We start from the raw sequence: 24,044 nt of genomic DNA, 5'->3' as shown, positions 1-24,044 counted from the left end.
TTATGTAAATGTGAAAATAAGACTTCTGGGTACACGCCATTGAGGTGTAAAGGAAGCGGGTATGCCTTCTTAAAATCGGCACTAATAAGAAGTGATGTGTTCTGCACCACACTGTGATAGGTTTTTAACCTTGCTACTCAATGTAGTAGAATGCGTGAATCGCATAGTGTTCCTGTGCAGACAGATCCTGCTCCAGCCTCTACCTAACAAAATCTGTTGTCAGGTGGCGGGCATGCGGACAGATCCATGCATGCTTTTCTCTACCCCTTACCACTTAGCTTCCTCAGGACAGGCACTCTGCACTACCTTCATTAAACTGACAGGACATTACTATCTGGGACTGCACTGTACCAGTAATAACAAGATGAATAATCTTGCATGGAACCAAGATTCTTCCAATTTATGGGCTGCAATGTTACTGGCAGAGTCAACTCGGCTTTTTTGTATTTTGCAAAATTGGTGTTTATCGGTACATGGCTAATTCAGAATTTATGATGAAAATTACACATTTTTATGTGTTTACCAGTATGTACTTAATCTCCTGTAATGGGCAAATCATCCTTTCTTGTAACATGACTTGGCAACAACATTTTATAGCTCTCTTACAAAAATAAAATTATATCTTCTTATTTACAGTCTGTGAAGATACAAAGAGAGGGTGTTAGACAGCTTCCAACTGCAATAGGTGATGCATATATCTACCAGGAGGCGCAAATATTAACAGTAGAAAGTTCTCGTGGATTTTGCATGAAGTGCAACTTGAAATTTGATGTTTGCACATTTACACTTTCTGGTAAGTTTTTCTTTTATTATTTTAATCTCTTCACTTTTCAAGATCAAATTGCAACATAGAGGAATTATTGTAACGTAGCTAGAAATGAATACTAAAATATTGTCTATTAAAATAAATACTCTTGATCACTTTTTATGAAATAGGACAGGAACGTAAATTTTAATTAGGTATTATTAATTATACCTATAATCGGTTATTTTAACAATGCTATATTAAGTACGAGGTCATCTGTTGTTAATATAATTGGTGATAGGGAGACGCTGTAACTAAAGTTAATAACGACTTGAATTCAGTATCCTTATTGTCGAAAACGTACGGACTTAATTTAAATGCAAGAAAGTCGCAGTCTATCTTAATAAAACATCAAAGATTGAAGTGTGACAAACAAAATTTGCCACCGATAATTGTAAATAATACCACTATCCTATACAGCTCGACTGTGAAGAACCTTAGAATTTGTATGGATTGTCACCTGAAATGGAACGAACAAGTGAATCACATTTCCAAAAAAATATTAAAGCGACTGAAGCATTTTCTTCCAGATAAACTAAAATTAATCCAACCCTTGTACAAACACTCATGATGCCACACTTCGACTATTGTGATGTTATACTAAGTAACCTAAATGCAAATTTGAGCAGTAGGCTACAACGTGTGCATAATGCGTGTGTCTGTTACATTTACAATATTCGTAAATACCTCAGCATAGCTACAGTACACATGTGGCCGATACCCTGTTAATTGTATGAAAAGATAAATTATCATTCTAGCTTCAAAACAGCCTAGAGCCATGGTGTACTAGAATTATTAACAAACGTAAAGTAATACTTTTCTGTCATGTCAGAATTCAACACTTACAGAGAAATTATATAATTACCATGATACAAGTTGAGATTTGACCCATTATTCACAGTTTTAACTAAATTACCGTTGATCTAATGGTAGCCATGGTCTTTAGAAAAGTAATATTTTTAGCATGTCATTCTAAGGAACTAAGCTGAGAGTCCCATATTGTAGGTTTACAATAAATAAAACAATCATGTGCCTGAATGAAAAGGCTTGAGGCAAAATTTACCTGTTCTTTCTCCAAATTTTAAAATAACAATTTGAGTTCATTAATGCGCCATCCTCCACCTACTATCCTATCACTTGTCACTTTCAAGCAGTAGATCTGTTACAATTTATATTTATTTTTTACACACTACTATAGAAGCATTGAATACTACATCCGGTATTTCCCTTGTGTTCGATTCATACAAAATATTGTGTTTTCTTGCTAGTCTGAAATCATGACGATATATATTTGAATCATTCACAATGCCACACATAGGATACTGAATATAAACAAAATCCATCCAAGAGTTCAGGGGAAATATCTGTCCACACAGACGGGCAGACAGACGACAGACAGACAGACAGACAACTTGCCCAGGGATGTATTTCCCCGAAACTCTCGAAATCTATTTTTTTTTTTTTTTTTTTTTTTTTTTTTGCAGTATCACAATACTTAATTTCTCTTTTTCAAGTGATGAGGAAGTAAAATTTATAAAATCGGGGTTCAAAAAAGGGACATGTTTCGTAGAGTCTGAAAACATTTCGGAGCTGAAGTATACGAGAAGAAAGAGACGTCATCTAAATGTTTGCCTGTCATAATAACGGTTTGGCACAGCTAGAGGCTGGCGACTCCCTTGAACCTGTGAACCTCGGATCAAATGGCAACCGCTTCACTTTTTATATATTAATAGATGGAAAAACTTTTTTGTTCTAGGTTGGTATTTTGGAAAAACTGCAGGTGTATTTGGAACAATGGATAATGAACCAAGCACAGATTTCTTAACATCGAAGGGGACAATAGAGACTGATTTAGGAAGATTTGTGAGAAGTTGGGCTGTGGAACCCCAGAAATGTGCTTCTTCCAAGAATTTTGCCTTGCAACTTCCAAACCCAGATCCTGCTATATTTGGCTTGTGTGAATCATTCTTTAAGCTCAAGACATCACAGTTCAGCTCCTGCTTTCACGTGGTATGTAGCAAGCAGTTCTCTCTGTCTGCCTCTCTCCCCTTACTCTCTTTCTCCTTGGAAGAGTGATGGCTTTTACCTTAATATATATTTGCATTGTCATTTGTCTGTTCTGTTATGCAGATTGACCCGGCACCTTTCCTGAATATGTGCTTCAACAGTGCAGAGTCTGGTAGTAAGGACCCATGTGTGACAGCTGTAGCCTACATGCAAGCGTGCCTCATGGAGAACACACCTCTGAGGATTCCAGACTTGTGTGTCAAGTATGTCTTATAACCTTCGGTTCAGTAAATATATAAGATTTAATGCCTCTAGACTATTCATAGACGATGAAAGAAAGACGAAGTGTTGCTGGAGCAAGGGTTAAACGAGTGTGGCAGCTTTGTTAACCAGAAACCTCCCATGAACTGCTAGAATTGCGTCCTTTAGTAAGAAACAGCTGCACTTAAAATCAGTAGGACTAACATAAATAATCTTCACCTTTTTCACTGCCACCACCAATACAAAATTTGTTGATATACAGTATTCTGATTAAAATAAACTGTTAGTGACTATAAATTGATACAATTATACTAAAGAAAGGAACATAAAAATGACTGTCAATTTAAGATTCATTGAGAGACTAAAGATGTTGCAAGGAAATTAAGCTTACTGTATTATTCTTGTTTCAAGGTGTCATTTGGTTAATGGAACTGAACTGGTAGAAGGGGATTTCCGACAGTTGGAAGGTAATGCTGTACCACAGTCAACCGACGTTGTATTCATAATAGAGGCAAAAGAATGCAACAGAAATATAAAAGAGAAACGCAATATGGATTCATTATCATCTCTTTTGACGAAGGAATTGACAGATCTGAAGATGACTGCAAATAGGTGAGATATTTCTACTGTTAAAATAAAACTTGAGAAATACAAATATATGCTTGCATTCATAGTGCAGGTTAATTCTAAAGAAAGTCATTTAAGTGAAAGTGGTTACTGTAAATTACGACAGACAGTTCTTTTATATTACCCTATGTAATAAATGTTAAAAAACTTTAAGAATAACATAATAATAAATTGAATCATGAATTCATTGAAGGAAACCGCAAAAACTAGCGAAAACCATGTTTGCATTGTTAAGGTTGTTCTTTCTTTCAAAATATATATCTTAATTCTTCTGATTAAAATACTTTAAATACCGGTACCGTATGTATCACTATAATCTATTTAATTTCTTCCTCTGTATATTCTGTTACATACTGGCAGAAGGTAGTGGATTTTTGAGACACAGGAATCAAAGATAGGAAGTAAAGCTGGATGTCCTTTTATTGTGACATGTATGTGTGTAAAAGAAAAGATTATCACATGGTGGCATGTTGAATAGCATGTTCACTTAACTACAAGCTCCCTCTAATGTCATCTGCCTACAGTTCCTACTCTCATTTGTAGATGGCTCTCTTGCATAATGCTGATGATGCCTCCTGGTATTTGAGAGTAGGTATAATGTGAAAATTTCTCTCTTATTCATTATATTATGAGAAATGAATCCCAAAAGATCTAGATAATCATATATGCAGTATGCAGACATTGGTACAAAAGTAAAATTATGCTTGAAATATTAAGTCAAGTAAATTATTTTCATTGAGTGATGTCTAATCTTAAAAAACCTGGTAACTCGAACAATCGCTAGTTATTCTATGTGATTCACAATGTAAACTGCAACATCAATTTTACTATTTCAGATGAATTTCGATAAGCAGAAAATTAAAGATGACAGATGTTCATTTTAATTCTTTTATTTTTTTTGTAGGTTTGCAGTTGTGGTGTTCGGTGGCAGTGGTGTTTTTGACAAACCCCGAAGTATTGTTGTGAACAATAATGTCTTCACAGGTCCTCAGATGCTGCCTCATTATTTTGCGAATATACCGATAGGTAAGTAGGCCTACACATAAATAATTTTTGACAGTATCAAGTTCAATCTGAAGAGAATTAACATTCATGATTAAGAAAATAGAAATTCAGAGACCCTTTAAGTCCAACATAATAATAATAATAATAATAATAATAATAATAATAATAATAATAATAATAATAATAATAATGATAATGATAATAATAATAATAATAATAATAATAATAATAATAATAATCATCATCAACATCCTTGCATGTATGGGCCTAGTGGCCCGTTACAGTCTCTTGCCAATGCTTGAACGGTCTGCTCAAGCATCTCTTGCCCACAGGATGGTAATTTAAAATTTGGCGTGGAATTCTAGAATGAGGCATTCTGATGACATATGATCTCCAGTTTTGTCTATATTTCTGTAGGTATTCCGTAATCAGTTCAATCTGCAGTTCCTTCATAATGTCAAAATTTCTAATGTGATCCATTTTCGTGTATCCTGCTGTACAACGCATAAATCTCATTTCTGCTTCCGTTAATCTTTGTGAATCAATATTACGAATCGTCCAAAACAGAGTATAGGTCTGGCCAAAGTTTTATTAATAATAATAATAATAATAATAATAATAATAATAATAAAAATAATAATATTTGCTGATAACTTAACAAATAAAAGTAATACTTTCCTTATTATCATAAAACCCTATTTTAACATTCCCATTTTTAAGGAATTACCGTTTTTAAAGAATAATCTGTAAAGTCCCAGCCAAATTACTATAAGAATGTTGTTGCTGTTTAGTCAACTGTCCGAAGAAAGGTCTGAACCTCACAAGTGACGCCAACATGGCACTACTCATGAGACAACTAGGCCAGGAGATAATGAGGTAGGGTGGCCAGTTCCTTTCCCACACCATAAGAATAATGTAATTAATTCCTGCTTTTAAAGAAACCCGATTTAAGGAAAATCCTGCTTTTAAGGAATATTTTTCAAGTGGATTTTATGATAATGAGGCTCGAAATATCGACTTGCCTTTTAGTGGAATCAACAGTACCAGCACATCTCAGTCGATAATAATGTGGCTCCATAAGATGGCGTTATTCTTTATGGTATTGCTCTGCATTACTTTCACAAGTAGTTGCTTTGCTTGCTTTGTTCCCGCGAGTTGTGTTATGTGGATCTTGTTTCCAAGTTCTTTTGTTAGTTTATGCTGTTTATGCATCATTATAATGGTGACTAAATGGAAGAAATTATCTATTGGACAGAAAGAGAAAATAATATAATATGTCGAGGCTAATTCTCAAATAACAGTATCAGATATGGCCAAAAAAAGCGTGGTTTGGCAATTATTCCATTATGGGGAATAATGAAGAAGAAGAAGAAGAAGAAGAAAAGAAATTTTCAATGCCTAGTTTCAGAATGGCTCGGGTTCGACCAAATGGACAAACATTCGTGCCTCACCATTTGAAGAGTTAGAAAATATTATAATGAAATATATTGTAAATAATAATAATTGTAGGCCTAATTAAATGATTATAATGTTTGGTATATAACACACAAGTTAGTACTAGTTATTTTAGTCTTTCCTTCCCATTTTATGTAAACCCCCTTTCAAGGAAAATCCCTATATAAGTAAAAGAAAAGTAATACCTCAGAGATTCGTTAAAAAGGGGGTTCTACTGTACATGGTATTGATTTCTATCACGTGACCTCGTCAGAGTTCATAAACTGTAAGCTGCTGCTGGGCTATCTTCATATAAAGGTAGGATTTCACCTTGTCATAGTTAACAATGTAGTGCTGATGTGTTATGCATCCACATCACGACCTCGTTGATAAATCCAAATGCTCTACTGCAACGCAACCAATGTTACAGCCTCAAGTCTCATTTCGCTGTAAGTATTCCTCGACATTCATGATATCCTTGATTCAGGTAATGGAAGTGCAGATATCTTTGGAGGTATTCGTTATGCTGCCAAATTGCTCTTCAGACCTGGAGTTTCCAAGACCTTCATTCTGCTGCCATGCACAAACTGTGATCCGGCCAATACTACAGTAAGTTAGTAACAGTAAACATGTTCGATTCCATAATACACAGAGTTGTGAGGAGAGTGTTCACATACGTATATTTTCTAATTTTAGCTTGACTACACAGTCCTACATCAAGTTCTTCTTGAAAATGACATCACACTGCACATCCTGATGAATGACGAATTCAAATTTGAGAAAGACAGAGTGAATAAAATATTTTATGGTAAGTTATTAAATCCGTTACAAGATTAAACTAACTTTGCATATTTATCCACATAAAATAAATCTGACTCATTTAATAGGGATTTGCATATATTCGTCTCATGGAGTGACACATTTCAGTCATTCTCAGTGGATGGATGGCTGTTATGCTTACCATTATATTCAACTGGACCAGGAATGGTGACATTTTTATGGGCTTCCTGCAGAAGAATAAAATTGTAAACCCAGAATTATCCTGTCTTAGATTTAAGCACATAAAAGCTCCTGCCAGCAAAATTTACTACCTTTTCTTGCTCATGTCAAAATTTAACTTTGCTAGTCTTTGTTCTCTCCTTTATGGGATTAATAAGAGTCACCTTACAGATGGGACTTAAGTACGTTAGGCTGAGAGAATTTAAGAAAGTCTAGGTAGACCCCATATGAAAACAAAATAAGTTCACTTTCTTCCATCTCATGAAAATTGTGAATTGAAAATAATTTATTTGTGATTTCAAAATTTAGCTGTGTCATACACAGAACCATGATGCCAGAACTAAAGTGTCACTTTCAAGTTTTATGCTGTACTCTCTTTCTAATACTTTTTCTTTTTTTGTTACTTGTTACTGTTATTATTTCATATGGTACCTTTGTTCTTGTACACATTGTATGTATTGTATGTTTTAAAAGAATGGCCATTCGTCAAGTTCTAAGTTGTATTAGATATAAAAAGATGTTTTATGCTGTTGAAAGTTTTTATGAATATAACGTCAGAAATTATTTGTCCATGAAGTAATTACAGCTTATCACTTATTATTTGATGTACCTCTCAAAAAATAAGCAACTCACATTTGTTGCTTTGAACTTTCAAGCAGATGTACATGATGTTCAGGTTAAATTTCAAATATAGTGTTACTCGTAATCAAAAGTTAGGAACTATTATATATCTGAAACTTCTGTAGAAATAAGAATTTCATCAAATTAGAAACACCATTTAATTGAAGACTTCCCTCGAAATAGAGTGTAACATCAAATTAATAAAATACCGGTATCTGACTTCGGTGGAAAAAGTAATTTTGAAACATTCAGTTACAACAATATCGGTTGAGGCAGCTCTCACCACAGCTCTGATGATCTCCAGATATCACGACTTGGAACTCGATTGCCTGGCAATTTCTCTTGAAATAATCTCGTGACAGCACAAGCAGATTCTATACAGATATGCAGATCATAAATAAACAACCAATGTGGAATAGAATAATTAGGCTTATTATTTGCCATTTATTCTTAGCAGACTGTACACATATAGTTGCTTGCATTATTAAAGCATCACTAACTGTATCACGTGAGAATCAGACAAAAACTAGTTAACCCCACCTGCCCATTTCCAGTCCAGCAGTAGGCAGTTCCCACCACAGCTATGGTCACAAGATAATTTGATGATCTCGTGTGTGTGCATGTGCGTGCACGCGCGTTATGTACCATCAGGGTGTGAATTAAGATTTCTGATGAGGAGGGATAAAATCCTAGACAGAGAATACCATACATAAAATTATTATTATTATCCTCATTCAATACAGCTCAATGCTTGTTGCACAGAGTTGCTTGTCTTGCATCTTGATTATAATAATAATTATATCCATGAGCAGACTTAATATAAGATGTGTAATTCCTAAATTATTGATTGTTGTCAGCTTGTCGGTGATGATAAAACATTAATATTATTTTATTTGCTTACTTTATACTGTACTTTATAAAGTATACTTGTATTAAAACAATTATATTTTGTGAGGGGGGGGATAGAAGTTATCCCTGGCAGGAATGTTAATATGAATTTATGATAGGGGGATAACTTTCCAACAGGGGGGAAATCCCCCCATTCCCCCCATAAATTCGCACCTGTATACCATTCATTTTGAATGAAATTGGGTTTTTATTTTGAAGCCGATCTTATTTTTGACAGTGTCAGCTGTTTCAAAAGCCTCCTGACTTTCGAATAACCTCATACTTCTCCTCTGATGCTGCACTTCTCGATTGATCTCGACCGTCTTTACGATTATTCGTTACCTGTACCCTTTTTTTCGGGCTAGGCTACACGCTTGTGTCTTCCAGTTCCGACATCATCCCCTGTTTCGTACAGTCCTCTTCATCTCAGCCTTCCACGTCTTCTTTGTCTTTTCGGATCTCCCTTACTAAGTAATCAGCTCATTTTAATGTTGTTCATTTCATTACACTGATTACTAAAAGTTCCATGAAACTAGTTGCATATTCTTCAATTTTCATATTAAAAATAGGTCTTTTAAGTGAGTTGAACATTGTCATATCTCCATCGAATTGAATATATTCCTGTTTATTATTATGTCAATGGCAACAGCATTTGTTTGATTTTTGTACTTCAGGTATGGATGGCAAGACTGCATTTACAAAGAAGGATGTGAAGACTCTTACAGGATCTTCCGAACTCCGAAGACAAGTTAGACTCCCCAAGGAGCTGCTAGGCTATTGCACACCGCTCGCATTGGAAACAAATGGTAAACATTGTTCACCTTTTGCTTGCTTGTGTCGTACCAGAATACTCGGGAATCAACACTAACTCCATTTCTTTATGTGGTTACTTGCTTCATTGCTATAAGTTGAATTCAAGGCTCAATAATTCGTCATTGCATAAACATCGTGCTCAGATATTTGTAGCATGGGTAAATTTTTTATGCCGTGTTTACTCTACATGTATTGCACACATTAAGTACAGGTAGTAAGTAAGTAATGTTAATTAATTTTTAATGACTTGGGAAACCCCACTATTTCTGTTTCAGGCACAGTTTTCACTGCCAAGAAGCTTGAATCAGACAAGAAGAGTGCCGTCAAGAAATTTGTGACTGTGTTTGCCAAGCGAGTGGCTCAGTCAGCACGCCCGTCATCATGCCAGACTTGTGAATGCACAGCAGACAACAATGGCATGAGCTACATGGAGTGCTTCCCATGTGAATACCCTATGCCTGTCATGATTGACTATGTGAGTATCTTTAAAATATATTTAATTTACATTATACATTTTTCTTCATTATCCCTGGTGTTAAACTGTTATCGTGCTTTCCAGTAGATTCCAAGTTTCGCAGATTGAGATCAGATCAAGGGTGATGGAAAGCTTGAGAGTCTTCTTTCAGAATGGAAGTGATTTATGACACATAGAAAATATTGTCCCTGAATGACAGAACTTCAGTCAAAATTCACTGCTTCTTGTCCACGTTAAAAATGAAATCATACTCACATGTTACCCTATCTTCAGAATTAATCATTATGCCTTACAGTGTAATTCAACACTGCCACACTAGCAGAAATACAGGAAGGCGATGGTTGGTGGCCATATCTAAAGGTGATGTAAACCAACCCTGTCCATCTTTACCACAATCTATTTATCTCTGTTTCTTTCATAATTTACCCCTGATGTATAAACTTCAAGTCTGTCATGATGCATGAGTCACAATAATAATCAAAATATCATATAAAATAGGAGTGCTGTAATTTCACAGTTGATCTATAAATGTGAACATTATGAGTTGCAGATAAGGCTAATGTACAAATATTTGCGAAAAAAATATTTCAGCGCCTGTTTCACGGGTTTAAAAATAGCTGTCCTCAATTGAGGACAGTGGGTACCTGAACTACAATGGATTTCTTTTGATGCTAATACTGCCATTGAGTAGTGAATTTATAATAGGGTGTTTTGATTGTTGCCACTGATTTGATAAATTATATATTACAGAGGGTGGTTCAGAACTTCTTTAATTTGGCCCTAAATAATCTTGTTTCGAGTTTCATTTTTTTTATCCATAGGGAGGCTATTAAAAATTTTTACTGCCATGTAATGGACTCCTTTTTGATAGCATGATAGACTTGCCAATGGAGTATGAAAGTCATTTTTGACGTGTATTTATGCTATGAACTGTTGAATTAGTTACGGAGTTTTCATGATTACATATGAGGAAGATTATTAATGAAGAAATATACTGACAAGCCGTGGGCATTATTTGTAGTTTTTTTTTTAAATAGTCCTACACGATTCCTAGATTTGGCATCTACTATTATTCTAATTACTCTTTTTTGTAGTAGGAATATACTGTTAGTATCTGTACAATTTCCCCAGAATATTATTCCAAAACTCATTACCGAGTGGAAGTATGCAAAGTGTATTGTTTACTATCTCTTGCATAGATCTAATAGAAAAACATGCTGAATTTAGTGACGAATGTGCTGTCGTGCTGACTAGGTAGGTACCATACTGTATGATAGGCAAATACGATGCCGTAAATGTACTTCTGGTCTCTGGAGTATTATAAAAGTTATACTCTGTCAAACTAATTTGAGTCAGAACTGCAATAATTAATTTACATTAGTTTCATTTAGTTTTCCAACCTATTTATGATACAAGTCGTGGTTTTGAAGAACCTTAATAGATACACCATTTATTAAATTAGTTAACAGCTGGATTGATATTTCTGCTGTGTTGTATTCCTTTAATAATTATAATTTATTTTACATTTGGAAAAACAATGGTGGCTTATGGAAGAGAACAGACTGAAATTACATATTTACAATTGATGGTGCATTATCATAAAAGAGAACGTCTTCGCGTGATATTGTAGGGTTTTCTTTCCAATCAGTTTATATCTTTGAACCCCATGCCATTCTTTTCCGTGGCTGCCACGTAGGCTATTTTGCCATCAGTCAGTGAGTTTAATTTCAACTAATAGAGTTCCTTTTTTTTTTCTCCTGAAGAAGAAAATATACCTATTCTTCTGGTATTTCACTGAAAATGGAAGAAGTCTATTCTAAATCTTTACTCTCATTATTATATGATACGATAGATGATAATGTAAGCATGAAAGAAAATAAATTTTATAGCAGAAAAAAACTGTTTGTTGTTTGAGCATAGCCTTCTAATATTATCTAACTGTAAGTTTTCTTCTCACCAGGGTTTCAACGAAAACGGAACTATTTCCAGCTTCCATATCACAGAAGATGAAGAAGATGACGTGCATTATGTTGACTCAGAAGAAGATAGCAATGATTGATTATAAAATTTGAATTAGTAGATTTAACTTCACAATATGAGTAACAGTTAAGTTATTTGCTAGATATATATTTCTGTAACATAAAATAGGTACGGTAATAATGTCATTTCAAGTACCGTGTATTTTCCTACTTACACATAGTTAGAGTGTTATAATTTTATTACACGTCATTAATATCATCACATACCATCAATGATGCATAAAATTAATTTCAGACACCAATTTGAAGCTGCTTTTGCATAGTAGAATACTTTAGTGTTGATAAGTAAAAGCATATTAAAGACAAATACGTGTAAGATTTGCACTCGTGTTTTGTTAATTTTGCATTAAGTCTTAGAAAAATATTAAATCTTAGGATTATTTATTATTATTTTTTTTTACATGTAATGGCATTTTCGTAACTACCGATAGTTATTGTACTAATAACCTTTATCTATCATAACTGTTTACATATTCATAGATTACTATTTCTTTCTGAATATGAGAATTGTAGAAAAATATGTTATACCTTTTGACTATGGATCTTTCAGAGTATTGTGAAGCAATAAGGATCAATTATTCTCATGGAAAACTGCAATGAACAATGAATAAAGGTTACTGTAGTACTGCGTCCACTTTCATAAGCATTTGTATGTAAAATTCTCAGTTTCCTCTTTTTATATTGTAAGTGTCCTAACCCATTTTAGTCCTTGTTTAGTTGTACCATTATCTAGGAAGATAAGAATTCTTTTGTAATATAAAACATAATATATAAGAAGAAAATGTATTCTGTGTACATAATTTGGTTTATGTCCTTCACCAATGACACTCATATCACTTTCAATCTCTGAATGTCATCCATAACTATCAGTCTCGGTCTACTTCTTTTTCTGCTCTAATTCTACTCTACCTCATTTGATAGTCTTTACTCTTCTTGAGACACACACAAAAAAAAGAGAGAGATATGTACATTCTGTACAGCCAACATAGTCCTAAACTGAGGAAATGAAAGCAAACAAAATATAAAATACGAATTCTTTTACATAAGTTAAATGGTAGAGTTATATAATAGAAATAGAATATTTTAAACATATCAACATACATATGTATATGTACATCTAACAAATATCATATTTGCTGTGTATAATACGCACTTTTTTCTTTTGAAAAGAGGTTTGAAAAGTAGAGTGCTGGTGCATCTTATACGTCGATACTGAGATCGTGGATGAGTTAAAGATTCATGGGATGCTGTGAAAACTGAGACAATGGTTAAATCATTTAATAAGTGTGACATTAGTACTGCACTGGATGGTACAAAGGACAATTTGTTGTATGTGAACTCAGATTCCGATCTACATGTTTCAAGTGACTCTTCATTTAGCTGTGGAGATTAATTTCTAAGTTTTGACGAAGAAGTTTGAAAGATATTCTTTCCTAGTTTGATTAGGTGTTTGACGAAAGTAGAGCTACATTACTTTATATTTCAAATACTGTAAATTCACCATAATATTCAGAGATAATTTTTTTTTTCCTAAAAAAATGTGTACAACATTTGAATGCATCTTATATGCTAGTGCGTCTTATACACCAGGAAAGAAGTGTAGCAGTATTTGAACTTGTACTGTAGTGTATCTTACATGTGCTGTTTAAAGAAATGTATTTTGATTTGGGACATTTACCTTCCAGACAGATTTACTTAAGATAGTTTTGTTTGTAAGTTGGTAGATTATTTAAATGTGATTTGAAATCTCTCTCTCTTTTTTTTTATTAGCAGATTTTCTTGCTTATCGGAAATATACTTTAATCTCCACTCACATATACAACTTGATTAAAACTCCTGGCAATCACCGTCATTACTCGTATATACGTGGTCACAAATAAATTCCATAATATAAATAAACTTTAACACCAGCACTACACACAAACACTAGTCCAATACCAAGAAGAAATATTTATAATTTAAAATGTCATTTCCATGCAAATTTGAGTCGGGAGACAAGAAAAAAATGGAAAGCTACTGAAATACAACAGGAAAAACAACGTGGATCATTGTGCAAGTATTTTTCTTCAGATGTTACTAGTAGTAACTCTCCTTTACCCACAGACACCTCCAATTTAAAAAGTTATGAGAATATTTTAATACCCAATTTTTTAGCATACAGGGACAACAATCCACCACAGCTACTAATTCACTTGTGTTATACACATTGTGGAGCATCATAGTAAGCCAAAATATTATTCTTTTTTTCTCTTTTACGGAGGGACCCAAAGGCTTAGCAAAAATGAAAATTCCTTTCAAACTCCTGATATTGCATTAGAAGAAACAAGAGATCGTCCTACAACCAATACAGTTAGCTCTGACCTTGACTTGTGACCAGATTTAATCTCTGATACCTTATGGATTAATTTATTTTTAATCTTCCTCCTCAAAATAGAGAATTAATGAATACCTCAGTGAAAGAAATACCGGAGATAGGTGACAGAATGCTTCTTCTATCGTACTGTGAAAATAAGTTACCTCGAGACGGCTCATTTTTTACCTACAAATTGTAGTCTATGCAGTTATATTTACAAACTCTTAATTAATAGTGGTGTAGCGTTAAGTAAAAACGGTTTTTCAGATTGGAATCATGCTTTTATCAGACTAAAAGAGCATGAAGTTTGTTTTTTCTTTTAGACAGGCTGTTTTCTCTGCTTTTGCTAGATCAGAAAAGAACAGTCGTATTGATTGTGTTATGGTTGCAGAGTGTGATAAAGTATCTAAGTACTGAAGGAATGTTTCAAAAAGTGTTGTGGCTGTGATTAAAGCTTATTTCAGAACGAGGACAAAATAAAACCATAAAATCAGTCAACAATGGTAACTTCTTGGTTATTATTGAACTTATCAGTTCATTTGACCCATTTTTAGCTGAGCATATTTTCTAGATATGCCAGTAAGGTAGTGGTCACACTAGTTATTTGTCTTCCTTCAGTGTTCGTGTGTTCGTGAATTAATTGTTCTCATGGGGAAGAATATTTTCAAAAAGTGGAAATATTTTGTAATTATAGTTGACTCCACACCAAAAATTTCCCACATTGATCAGCTGTCAATAGTAATTCGATACATTAATGAATGCGGAAAATCTGAAGAATGTTTCACTGGTTTTGTATCAATTCATGGCCATTCTTCTGAACATTTGACAGACGGTGATTAAACATCTTGAAGCATTAGGACTAGAAATAAAAATCTGTGTTGTATATCCATATGATAATGGCTGGAAAGTACACTGGACTACAAGCCAGAGTAAAGAATTGAGGCCTACAGCAGAGTGCGTGCCTTAGAGCTGGTCAGCGTGAATGCAGTAGGAAACAATTGTTCAGAGCCACTATGTGTTTCTTCCATCATCGACCCATAGATGGGAACTAGCAACAAATGAATTAAAGTTAAAGAGTACTCCAAGATCTTTAACACAAACAAAATGGACAGCACAAAGCAAAGCAACAAAATCACTACGAAAAGGATTGGGGAAATTTTTAATTTTCTTTGTAGTATTTCTGAAGATACTGATGAAAAACCATCCACTAAGAGAGAAGCAAAAATTACTTCTTACAAAGCTGGAAAAAAGGAAACAGCTGGCATGACAGTTGTGTAGGATTCCATTCTTAAAAAATTCACAAGGTTAACCAAACATTATAGGCAAGTTCAAAGAATTTGTCCAATATTCTGCCATTACTGGATAGCCTCTTAGTTTTATTCTGTCTGTAAGAGAAAATTTTGATATTTATGAGAGAGATACTTCCTCATCAGTATAAAGAACTGAGGAAGAGAAGAGTGCCTAAGAGTCGTCGTATGGATGAAGTGGATTCAGATTATGTTCCTTGTGTTTATCTCCAAGGTGTTCTTTTATTGTGCTGTTTGTGAGACTCCCTTGTAACTGAATTAGGAACACGAAGTAAAGCATAGCTACTCTAGAAAATAAATTTCTATTTCTTTTCTATATTGCAACAGAAAAACTGTACCGGTACCAAAATGCAGAGCTGTTATGTGTTACTTACAAAATAGAACTGGAAGACGATTTTGGGGATGAACTTATTCAGATTAGAAGCTGTGTCAACTCAGAACTGTCAGAGGTTCCATCACTTAACTGCAATATTTGAGAAAAACTAGTGTGGTACACATTCGTGCATTTCCAAATGTTGACACAGTGTTTCAATTAATTATATCTTACTTTACCATGCATCAACTGGTGAAGTGAAAGATAATTTTCAGTCCTAAAAAGAATAAAAATCGACTTCGAAGTAGCACCTCACAGGAAAAACTGGACTCTCTTAGTGTTCTGTCAATTGAAATTGATATAATGAGAGCTCTGGACCTCGAGGATGTAATTGATGAATTTTTCCAAAATAAAATCAAAGAAAAAATAATTTTAGGTGAGTTCATGTTATTTTTATTATTGTTTTTGTTGTTAATATTATTGTTTGTATTAGTGGTGGTGATGGCGGTGGTAATATTGTGGCTTCGTTTTGTTTACTCTTTAGTCGTGTTTAAACAAAATAAAATTACTTTTCAAATATGTGAAAGAAAGGGGCCTCATGAAGAAAATTATGCAATACGAAATTTACAAACATACAAAAACAAATTCGACCTTGGTAGCGCAGTGGGTATAGCACTGGCCTTCTATGCTCGAGATTGTGGGTTTGATCCCGGCCCAGGTCGATGGCATTTAAGTGTGCTTAAATGTGACAGGCTCATGTCAGTAGATTTACTGGCATGTAAAAGAACTCCTGCGGGACAAAATTCCAGCACACCGTGGACGCTGATATAACCTCAGCAGTTGCGAACATTGTTAAATAAACCATAATTTATAATTTCTTACAAAAACACACCCCCAGCACATCCTGAACAGACAACTCAATTTCAAGACACACACCCTTTTCAACACAATCATAAACACACCCCACCATAACAGATAACGAGAAAATAGTGTGGGATCTTCACTGGGCTTTGGACAATGAAGAACAACACTTCGAAACTAGTCAGCCAGGTAATTTCCTAAAAATTAAAACAGTAAAGAAGTTGAAAACTTAATGAGTGAAAAATTGTATGTTCACAACACAACATGTGACACACTGACACTTTGTATTAAGTAGTTAATGAATGAAAAACTCGGATTATGTTTTTTTTTTTGAGCTTAAAGATATAAATAATGATTTACAAGTTGTTAATTTATTAGGATTTCAACTTGATCCAGAGCTTTCTTGGAAAGATAATGTAAACAAAGTATGAGCTAAACTTTCCAGAGTAATATTTCTTCCTAGGAAATTGAGAATGTGTATTCCAATTGACAGCCAGAAAAATATTTTACTCTTTTTCAAAAAGCCATATATTATGTGGTCTTCATATTTGGGGTCATGTTTCAAATAATAGTGGCATCCTATTACCATTGTATCAAAAGAAAGGCATTAAGGGTGGTATTCATAGACATTTCGCAGCATGTGCTATGAGCGTACTAAGCTAGCCCCGGCTATCCATTGGTTACTAGTACAGAATTCAAATCATATCCTATCGCTAACACTGGTTTATGAATACGAAAAACGCTGATAATCCACCGAAAGCCCGCACTAAAAATGTCTATGAATACGGCCCTAGGACTCTGATAAACTAAATTTCAATAAGTAAATTGGACTAATGTTTGTTCTGCTAAGAGTACTTGCAGTGTATAATTTACTAATGTTTCTTTATTGGCTATATACCGATGGCTAAGAAGTGATACCTCTTATCTAAAAAAAGGCCATTTAGTTTAACTACGTTATTATTATGTTCATAGAATTGAAAAATTAATATTTTCTTCTCGAGTAGAAGCATATATAAAAAGTTTTTCTATTTTGAGAAAAATTAATTTTGACAACAGTTTTCTTACTCACCCGCAAATTTATAGATACGAGGTATCACTTCTTTCTTTTTTTAACTTGGTTATTTATCGACACTGTATCAACTACTAGGTTATTTAGAGGATTCATCATAGATTACCTGATATTCACCTTATTGTTGGGAAAACCCTCGGAAAAATCCCAGCATGTAATCCGTCCAAGCGGGAGTCCAACCCTTGTGCCGAGCGCAATGTCACTCCTCAGCCACCATTCTTATGATCTGAAGTGCATGACAAGACATAAACTGAAATTAGACATATTTAAAAAATTTCTCCCCATATATACTTAAAGCTTATAATGTTCTTTTTATTTATTGTATTTTCCCACTAAAATTTCCACTTTGCCCGAAACTCCTGATTCATTTGCGTTCAAAATTTTTCGTTTTATTATTTTCCCCCTACGTTGTTAAGATCCCGTGATGTACGTTGCCATAGCCACACTGCTCGCACAGTGTCATCATCATGTCATAATGAGTACACATGCAGTGTTTGTACCCTTTGGTGTTGATTTTCTTCATAATGTGTAGTGAAAGTGACGAGCATTCCAGGATTCAATGCCCACATTGAGATTGCTGCCGTAGTTATGATTTATGAATAATAATGGACTAATGATCATCAGACTTAAAAAAAAAAAGTTTTGCTGATCTTATTAAAGCTGAATTACAAATTATCACAATTTCAATTTTTGTTGTAAAGATTTCTTCATATATGTGGAATATGACCTTAAATTGCTGAATGAATGCAAATCAAGTTGTGAATATAACATTACCATCTACAAGATAAAAAAAACTTTATAATATCATGTTGGGGTAGGTTAGGCAATAATCCAAAATCTCCCTTTCTTAGTTTGACAACTCTGACACTTCTAAAATAATTTCCAAAATCTTCCTCGTTTTCAGTGTGAAAATCTGGCAACCCTAAATTAATGTCACTGTTATTATGCAATTTTTGACTATGTCTCTTTCAAATGTACTTGGTTTTAAAGAAATAAATATTATTATTATTATTATTATTATTATTATTATTATTATTATTATTTCCTCATTTGCTACTTTTCTTTTGCATTTATGAAATACTGTATTCTGAATTCTTGTAAGCCCATTCTTGTTAATATTTCATCATATTAATTAATTTCTTCGCAATTTTCTCCATTGTCAATATTTGTGAAGGTCACAAATACTCGAAAAAGTAGGACTTATCAATACTTCTTCTGAATTTGTGCGTTAGACTGTTATTTCCGATTTTTACTCGTCCATTCACCTTTGAGTGGCTTTCCTTGGTCTCTTCTGTCTCCTCTTGGCTTCTGTGACTTCTATGACATTACTGCTATTAAAATCGAAAATTTTTCATCCTTTCTACATGCGATTTCCATTTTTATCTATAATCATTGATTTCTGAAACTATATTTTTTAACTTCTAATTTTGATTTAATCATTGATCTAATCTTGTTAATAATATTAAATATTAATCAATACAAATATTACATCTACGTACTTTTAACAACAAAAACACAAGAACTACAAATTAAAATAATACTACGACTGTTATAACGCACAAATTAAAATAAATTACTCAAACTAATAGAATGTGGAGTGTGACGTTCTATGGGGCAGAAACAGGAACGTTACAGCAAAGTGAACAGAAACGACTAGAAGCATTTATGTGGATATGGAGAAGAATGGAGTGTGTGAAATAGAGAGACAAAATAAGAAGTGAAGCTGGGCTAGGAAGAGTGGGTGAAGAAAAAATGATGCTGAAAGTGATCATGAAGAGAAAAATAAATTGACTGGGTCACTGGCTAAGAAGAAACTGTCCGCTAATGGATGGGCTGGAAGGAATGATGAATAAATTGGAGAAAAGTTCGGGGCAGAAGAAATATCAGATGATAGACAACAGTAAGATATAAGGATTGCATGCGGAGACTAAGAGGAAGGCGGAAAATAGGGAAGATTGGAGAATGCTGAGTATACAGTGTAAGACCTGCACTTAAGCAGAAAGGTATGAATCTTCTTCTTCTCACTTTATTTATAGACGTCCTATTCTGAATTTTAACGTCTTTGTTGAGTCATATTCCAGAAAATCAATATCTTTACATAATCAGTGTTTAGTATACATTCCAAAACCAGATGTTGAAACTATTTTCTTATGTGATATTTGTGATGATGTATGTTATGTTACATCATTAGTTATTCATTGATCTACTATTAGATAGGAGTCTGTTGGTTTAGAGGGCAGTGGATTTGAGTTGTTAGGCTTTTGTTGTTGGTATAATTAATTTTTTTTGTGTTGACCTGAGTGGATTATAGAATTTGAATTGATTGCCGTGCTGTTGGAGAACAGTTTGTTACAACGATGGAGGATGTAGGTGAGTACCGAGACTACCTAATGTCTGATTTGCGTTTTGTTATGGGTTAGATAGGTTAAATGAGGGAATAGCTAAGTGACATAAGGCCAAGGTTAGTGGATTAGTTGAGGTGATATATAAGTGACGTGAGGTCAAGGAATATGAAAGGCTTCAATGATGATTTAAGTACGTTTTCTCTCTCTTGTGTAGTTTGGGGAGATGTTAAAGTTGCATCTTATTTTGTTCATACAAAAATGTCTAGTATAAGTTTATTATTATATTGTGCTGAAATTTAGGATTTAGTTATACAAACTTACGTCTGCTGGTATTGTAATGTTGTATTTGTGTGTGGTATCAGTACACTTGAGCAGGTGGAGTTTAGTATACTTTATGACACCGGTACCAGTAGTCATAAACTTCTTGCATATGTTACTTTAATTGAACTTGTGTTTGGTATCTGTTTGTACACTTGTGCAGGTGAGGGGTTTAGTTTACCTTACGATACCTACAGTCGTAAATTTCTTGTATATGTTATGTTATTGAAATGTTTGGTATCAGTTTGTACACTTGTGCAGGTGAGGGGTTTAGTTTACCTTACGGTACCTACAGTCGTAAATTTCTTGTATATGTTATGTTTATTGAAGTGTTTGGTATCAGTTTGTACACTTACGTTGGTGGCGTCTGGTTTACTTTACGATACCGTGATTAGTAAAATCCCGGTTTTCAACGTGGCTTTCCTAATGTCTTTTGTTGGTGATATCCCTATCTTGTGATGTCATCATGTGACGTCATTGTTTCTATGTAATGCGGTTTCATATGCCGGTATCGTAATGAATAATATTCCCATAATCACAAATTTAACAGTAAGTTAAGGCAATTGCAAATAACTTTATAACTAGCAAATTACTGTCAAAAAACACACGGGATGAAGAATGAGAGGAACAGGGGCGTATTTTGCAGACTACCGGGGCTACCGGTGGTAGCCCAAGGAAATTACAAAAGAAAAAGTTTATAATATAACATAATGTAATAATTTTGTATTATTAGTTTTACCACAGTAATTAAAATTAAGGTAATCGTTAGATTTATATGCGCTCTCTGCTCTCGAAAAGAAACAAGTTGTCAAGGCGGCATCGCTGGAGAAGCCGCTGCTATGAGGGGTAGCCTGTGACCATTCCGCTAATGCTGTTCTGTCGCGCAACTGCCCGTCCCCCTCTCCCTTCTGTTTCCATCGTGCAGTGTAGGCCGGGCGAGTTGCCGCTCTCGTGATCGGTTTCTTCGCAGGCGCGAAGCAACAATACGCTTAGTACGCTAGCTCATCAATGTGATTGCGTTCTTGCAGTGCAGTATTTAAAATTTGTGATTTGTTCGAGTGTCTTAGAGTTATATTAATTGTTAATTATTAAGTTTTTAATTTCCCAATTAAGTGATATTGTGAAAAATATGGCAGAACAAGTTTCTGGAGAGGTTTGTGTTGAAAATGACTGTGTAATAGAAGGTTTATTAAAAGTGCCTTTTAACCGTCGTACATACAACGAGAAAGTTGAAATTGTGAAAATGGAAAGACCAACTCCTGAGTTAAATTTGTCCATGGACGTAAACGAAAAACAGCGTGAATACACACGCCATTTCACTTCAACATCATATGGTAAGTGGAATTGGTTGTGTGGTAGTTCTAAACTGTCTAAACTATTTTGCTGGCCATGTTTGTTATTTAGCCCGCGAAACTAATGTGTGGTCAAACGAGGGGTTTTCTAATATGAACTCCCTTCGAACGGCAGTCCTAAAACACGACAAATCAAAAGCTCATACTTGTAGTAGCATGAACTTTGCAAACTTTGGGAAGACAAGAATTGATTTACAGCTAGATAAGCAAAAAGCTCTACACATCAATCAGCACAATGATCTTGTGAAAAAAAATCGGGAGATTTTACTGCGTCTTATTAACGCAGTCTGCTTTCTAGGAAAACAAGAATTGGCTTTTCGGGGTCATAATGAGAGTGTAGAATCAGACAATAGAGGAAATTATATTGAATATTTAAGTTCCTTAAGTGAATTTGACCATTTACTGGCCAATCATCTTGAGAGTTCAACAGTATTTCGTGGTACTTCTCCTGCAATTCAGAATGACTTAATATTTGCTATAAGTGGGGTTATGATAAAGAACATAAAATCTGAAATAGAAGAAACACCTTTTGTGGCCATTGTTGTTGATGAAACAAGTGACTGCTCTAATCAGAGTCAATTGTCCACTGTTTTAAGATACGTCGATAGTACTGCCAATGTTCAAGAACGGTTTATAGGATTCACAAATGTCAGTTCGGACAAAATTGCTGCTGTTTTGTTTCAGCATGTGAAAGGTGTTATAGCAGAATACAATGTCGGCAATAACTTAATTGCACAGACATACGATGGTGCTTCAGTTATGGCGGGAAATATTAATGGCTTAAAAACAAGTTCAAGAAAAGTATCCTCAAGCACTATTTGTCCATTGTTACAGCCATGTTCTCAATTTAGTTTTGCAACAAACTATTTCATCCATTCCAGAATGCCGCATTTCTTTCAAAACACTGTCGGGTTTAGCTGAATTTTTCTCATCATCTCCTAAAAGATCAGAAAAACTCAAGGAATTTATGAAACAGAAACTCCCAAAAGTAGCACCAACTAGATGGTATTTTACATCTCGGCTTGTAAATACAGTGAAGGAATACAGAGAACAACTGACTGCTTTTTTGAAAATATCATTTGTAATGACTCTGAAGAAAATTGGGATGATGATGTAATTGTGCAGGCTCAAGGATATTTGTATTTTTTCACACAGTTTCAGAATATATTTCTTCTTGAAGTCTATGCTAGAGTGTACGCACATACAGATGTGCTCTACAATATTCTTCAGACAAAAAGTCTAGACATAGCATACTGCTTGCAAGAGGTATCGAAGTTAAAAAATACTATATCCGAGTTCAGATGTAGTGGGTTTCCGTCCATATGGAGTAATATGAAAAATGAAAATTCTTCAGCCAATACAATGGAACCACCATTAAAGCGAAGAAAAGGAGATGATGAATTGAAATACAGGCAGCTGTACTACAGCATACTAGATCGTATGCACATGGAAATTACTGACAGATTTTCTGATTATGGAAAGCTTCAGTTCACATATCTTCTAAATTCTCAAAAATTTTCTGCTTATAGAGAAAACTTCCCGAATGAGGCACTAAACAAATTATTTCAGTCCTATAACAGTCACTTTGATCAAGTGTGTTTGAAAAATGAATTAAGTGTAATATATTCATCAGAAATCTTTGCTTTTTCGAACAAACCTATCCATGAAATATTATCTGCCATATATGAAAACCAGCTGAACCAAGCTATTCCTGAAGTCCTTAAATTGGCAACATTAATTGTGACAATACCAGCTACGTCAGCAACGGTAGAAAGAACATTTTCTGCGTTGAAGAGAATAAAATCCTACTGTAGATCAACTCATACACAAGAACGTTTATCCGGCTCGGCACTGATGTCCATTGAAAAGTCATTTCTACAGAAACTTTGCAAGCGGCCCAACTGTAATTTCAATGACGAAGTCATCAAAGTATTTTCGTCCCAATCAAGACGTCTGGAATTCACATATAAATAGGTAAGGAATTTTATTATAGGGATTTTAAAATATATTTTGTGTAATAATAGGGTCAGTGGTAGCCCAGACCCTTAAACCAGTATACGCCACTGGAGAGGAATGATAAATGAACACGTCTGCACTTAACCGAAACAGACTGATGAATGAATAGTATATACAGTTATATGATTTGAATCAT

The 24,044-nt window shown here is 34.3% G+C and overlaps 1 protein-coding gene across 3 annotated transcripts in view; it reads left to right on the top strand.

The window, feature by feature from the left end:
• Window positions 1-12,606, top strand: part of Apoltp (Apolipoprotein lipid transfer particle) — a 194,418-nt gene extending 181,812 nt beyond the window's left edge. For all 3 annotated transcript variants that reach the window (XM_069836782.1, XM_069836783.1, XM_069836784.1), the window contains 10 exons: window positions 637-793; window positions 2,562-2,815; window positions 2,936-3,075; window positions 3,485-3,685; window positions 4,605-4,726; window positions 6,627-6,748; window positions 6,836-6,947; window positions 9,322-9,453; window positions 9,736-9,935; window positions 11,896-12,606. In XM_069836782.1, the coding sequence (XP_069692883.1) occupies window positions 637-793; window positions 2,562-2,815; window positions 2,936-3,075; window positions 3,485-3,685; window positions 4,605-4,726; window positions 6,627-6,748; window positions 6,836-6,947; window positions 9,322-9,453; window positions 9,736-9,935; window positions 11,896-11,994 (1,539 nt within the window). In that variant the 3' untranslated portion in view covers window positions 11,995-12,606. The remainder of the gene's footprint in view (window positions 1-636; window positions 794-2,561; window positions 2,816-2,935; window positions 3,076-3,484; window positions 3,686-4,604; window positions 4,727-6,626; window positions 6,749-6,835; window positions 6,948-9,321; window positions 9,454-9,735; window positions 9,936-11,895) is intronic.
• The last annotated feature ends 11,438 nt before the right edge of the window (window positions 12,607-24,044 follow it).

Source organism: Periplaneta americana, chromosome 10, assembly GCF_040183065.1.
Source record: "Periplaneta americana isolate PAMFEO1 chromosome 10, P.americana_PAMFEO1_priV1, whole genome shotgun sequence".
Taxonomy (NCBI): Eukaryota; Metazoa; Arthropoda; class Insecta; order Blattodea; family Blattidae; genus Periplaneta; species Periplaneta americana.
This window is presented reverse-complemented; position numbering and strand designations above follow the sequence as displayed.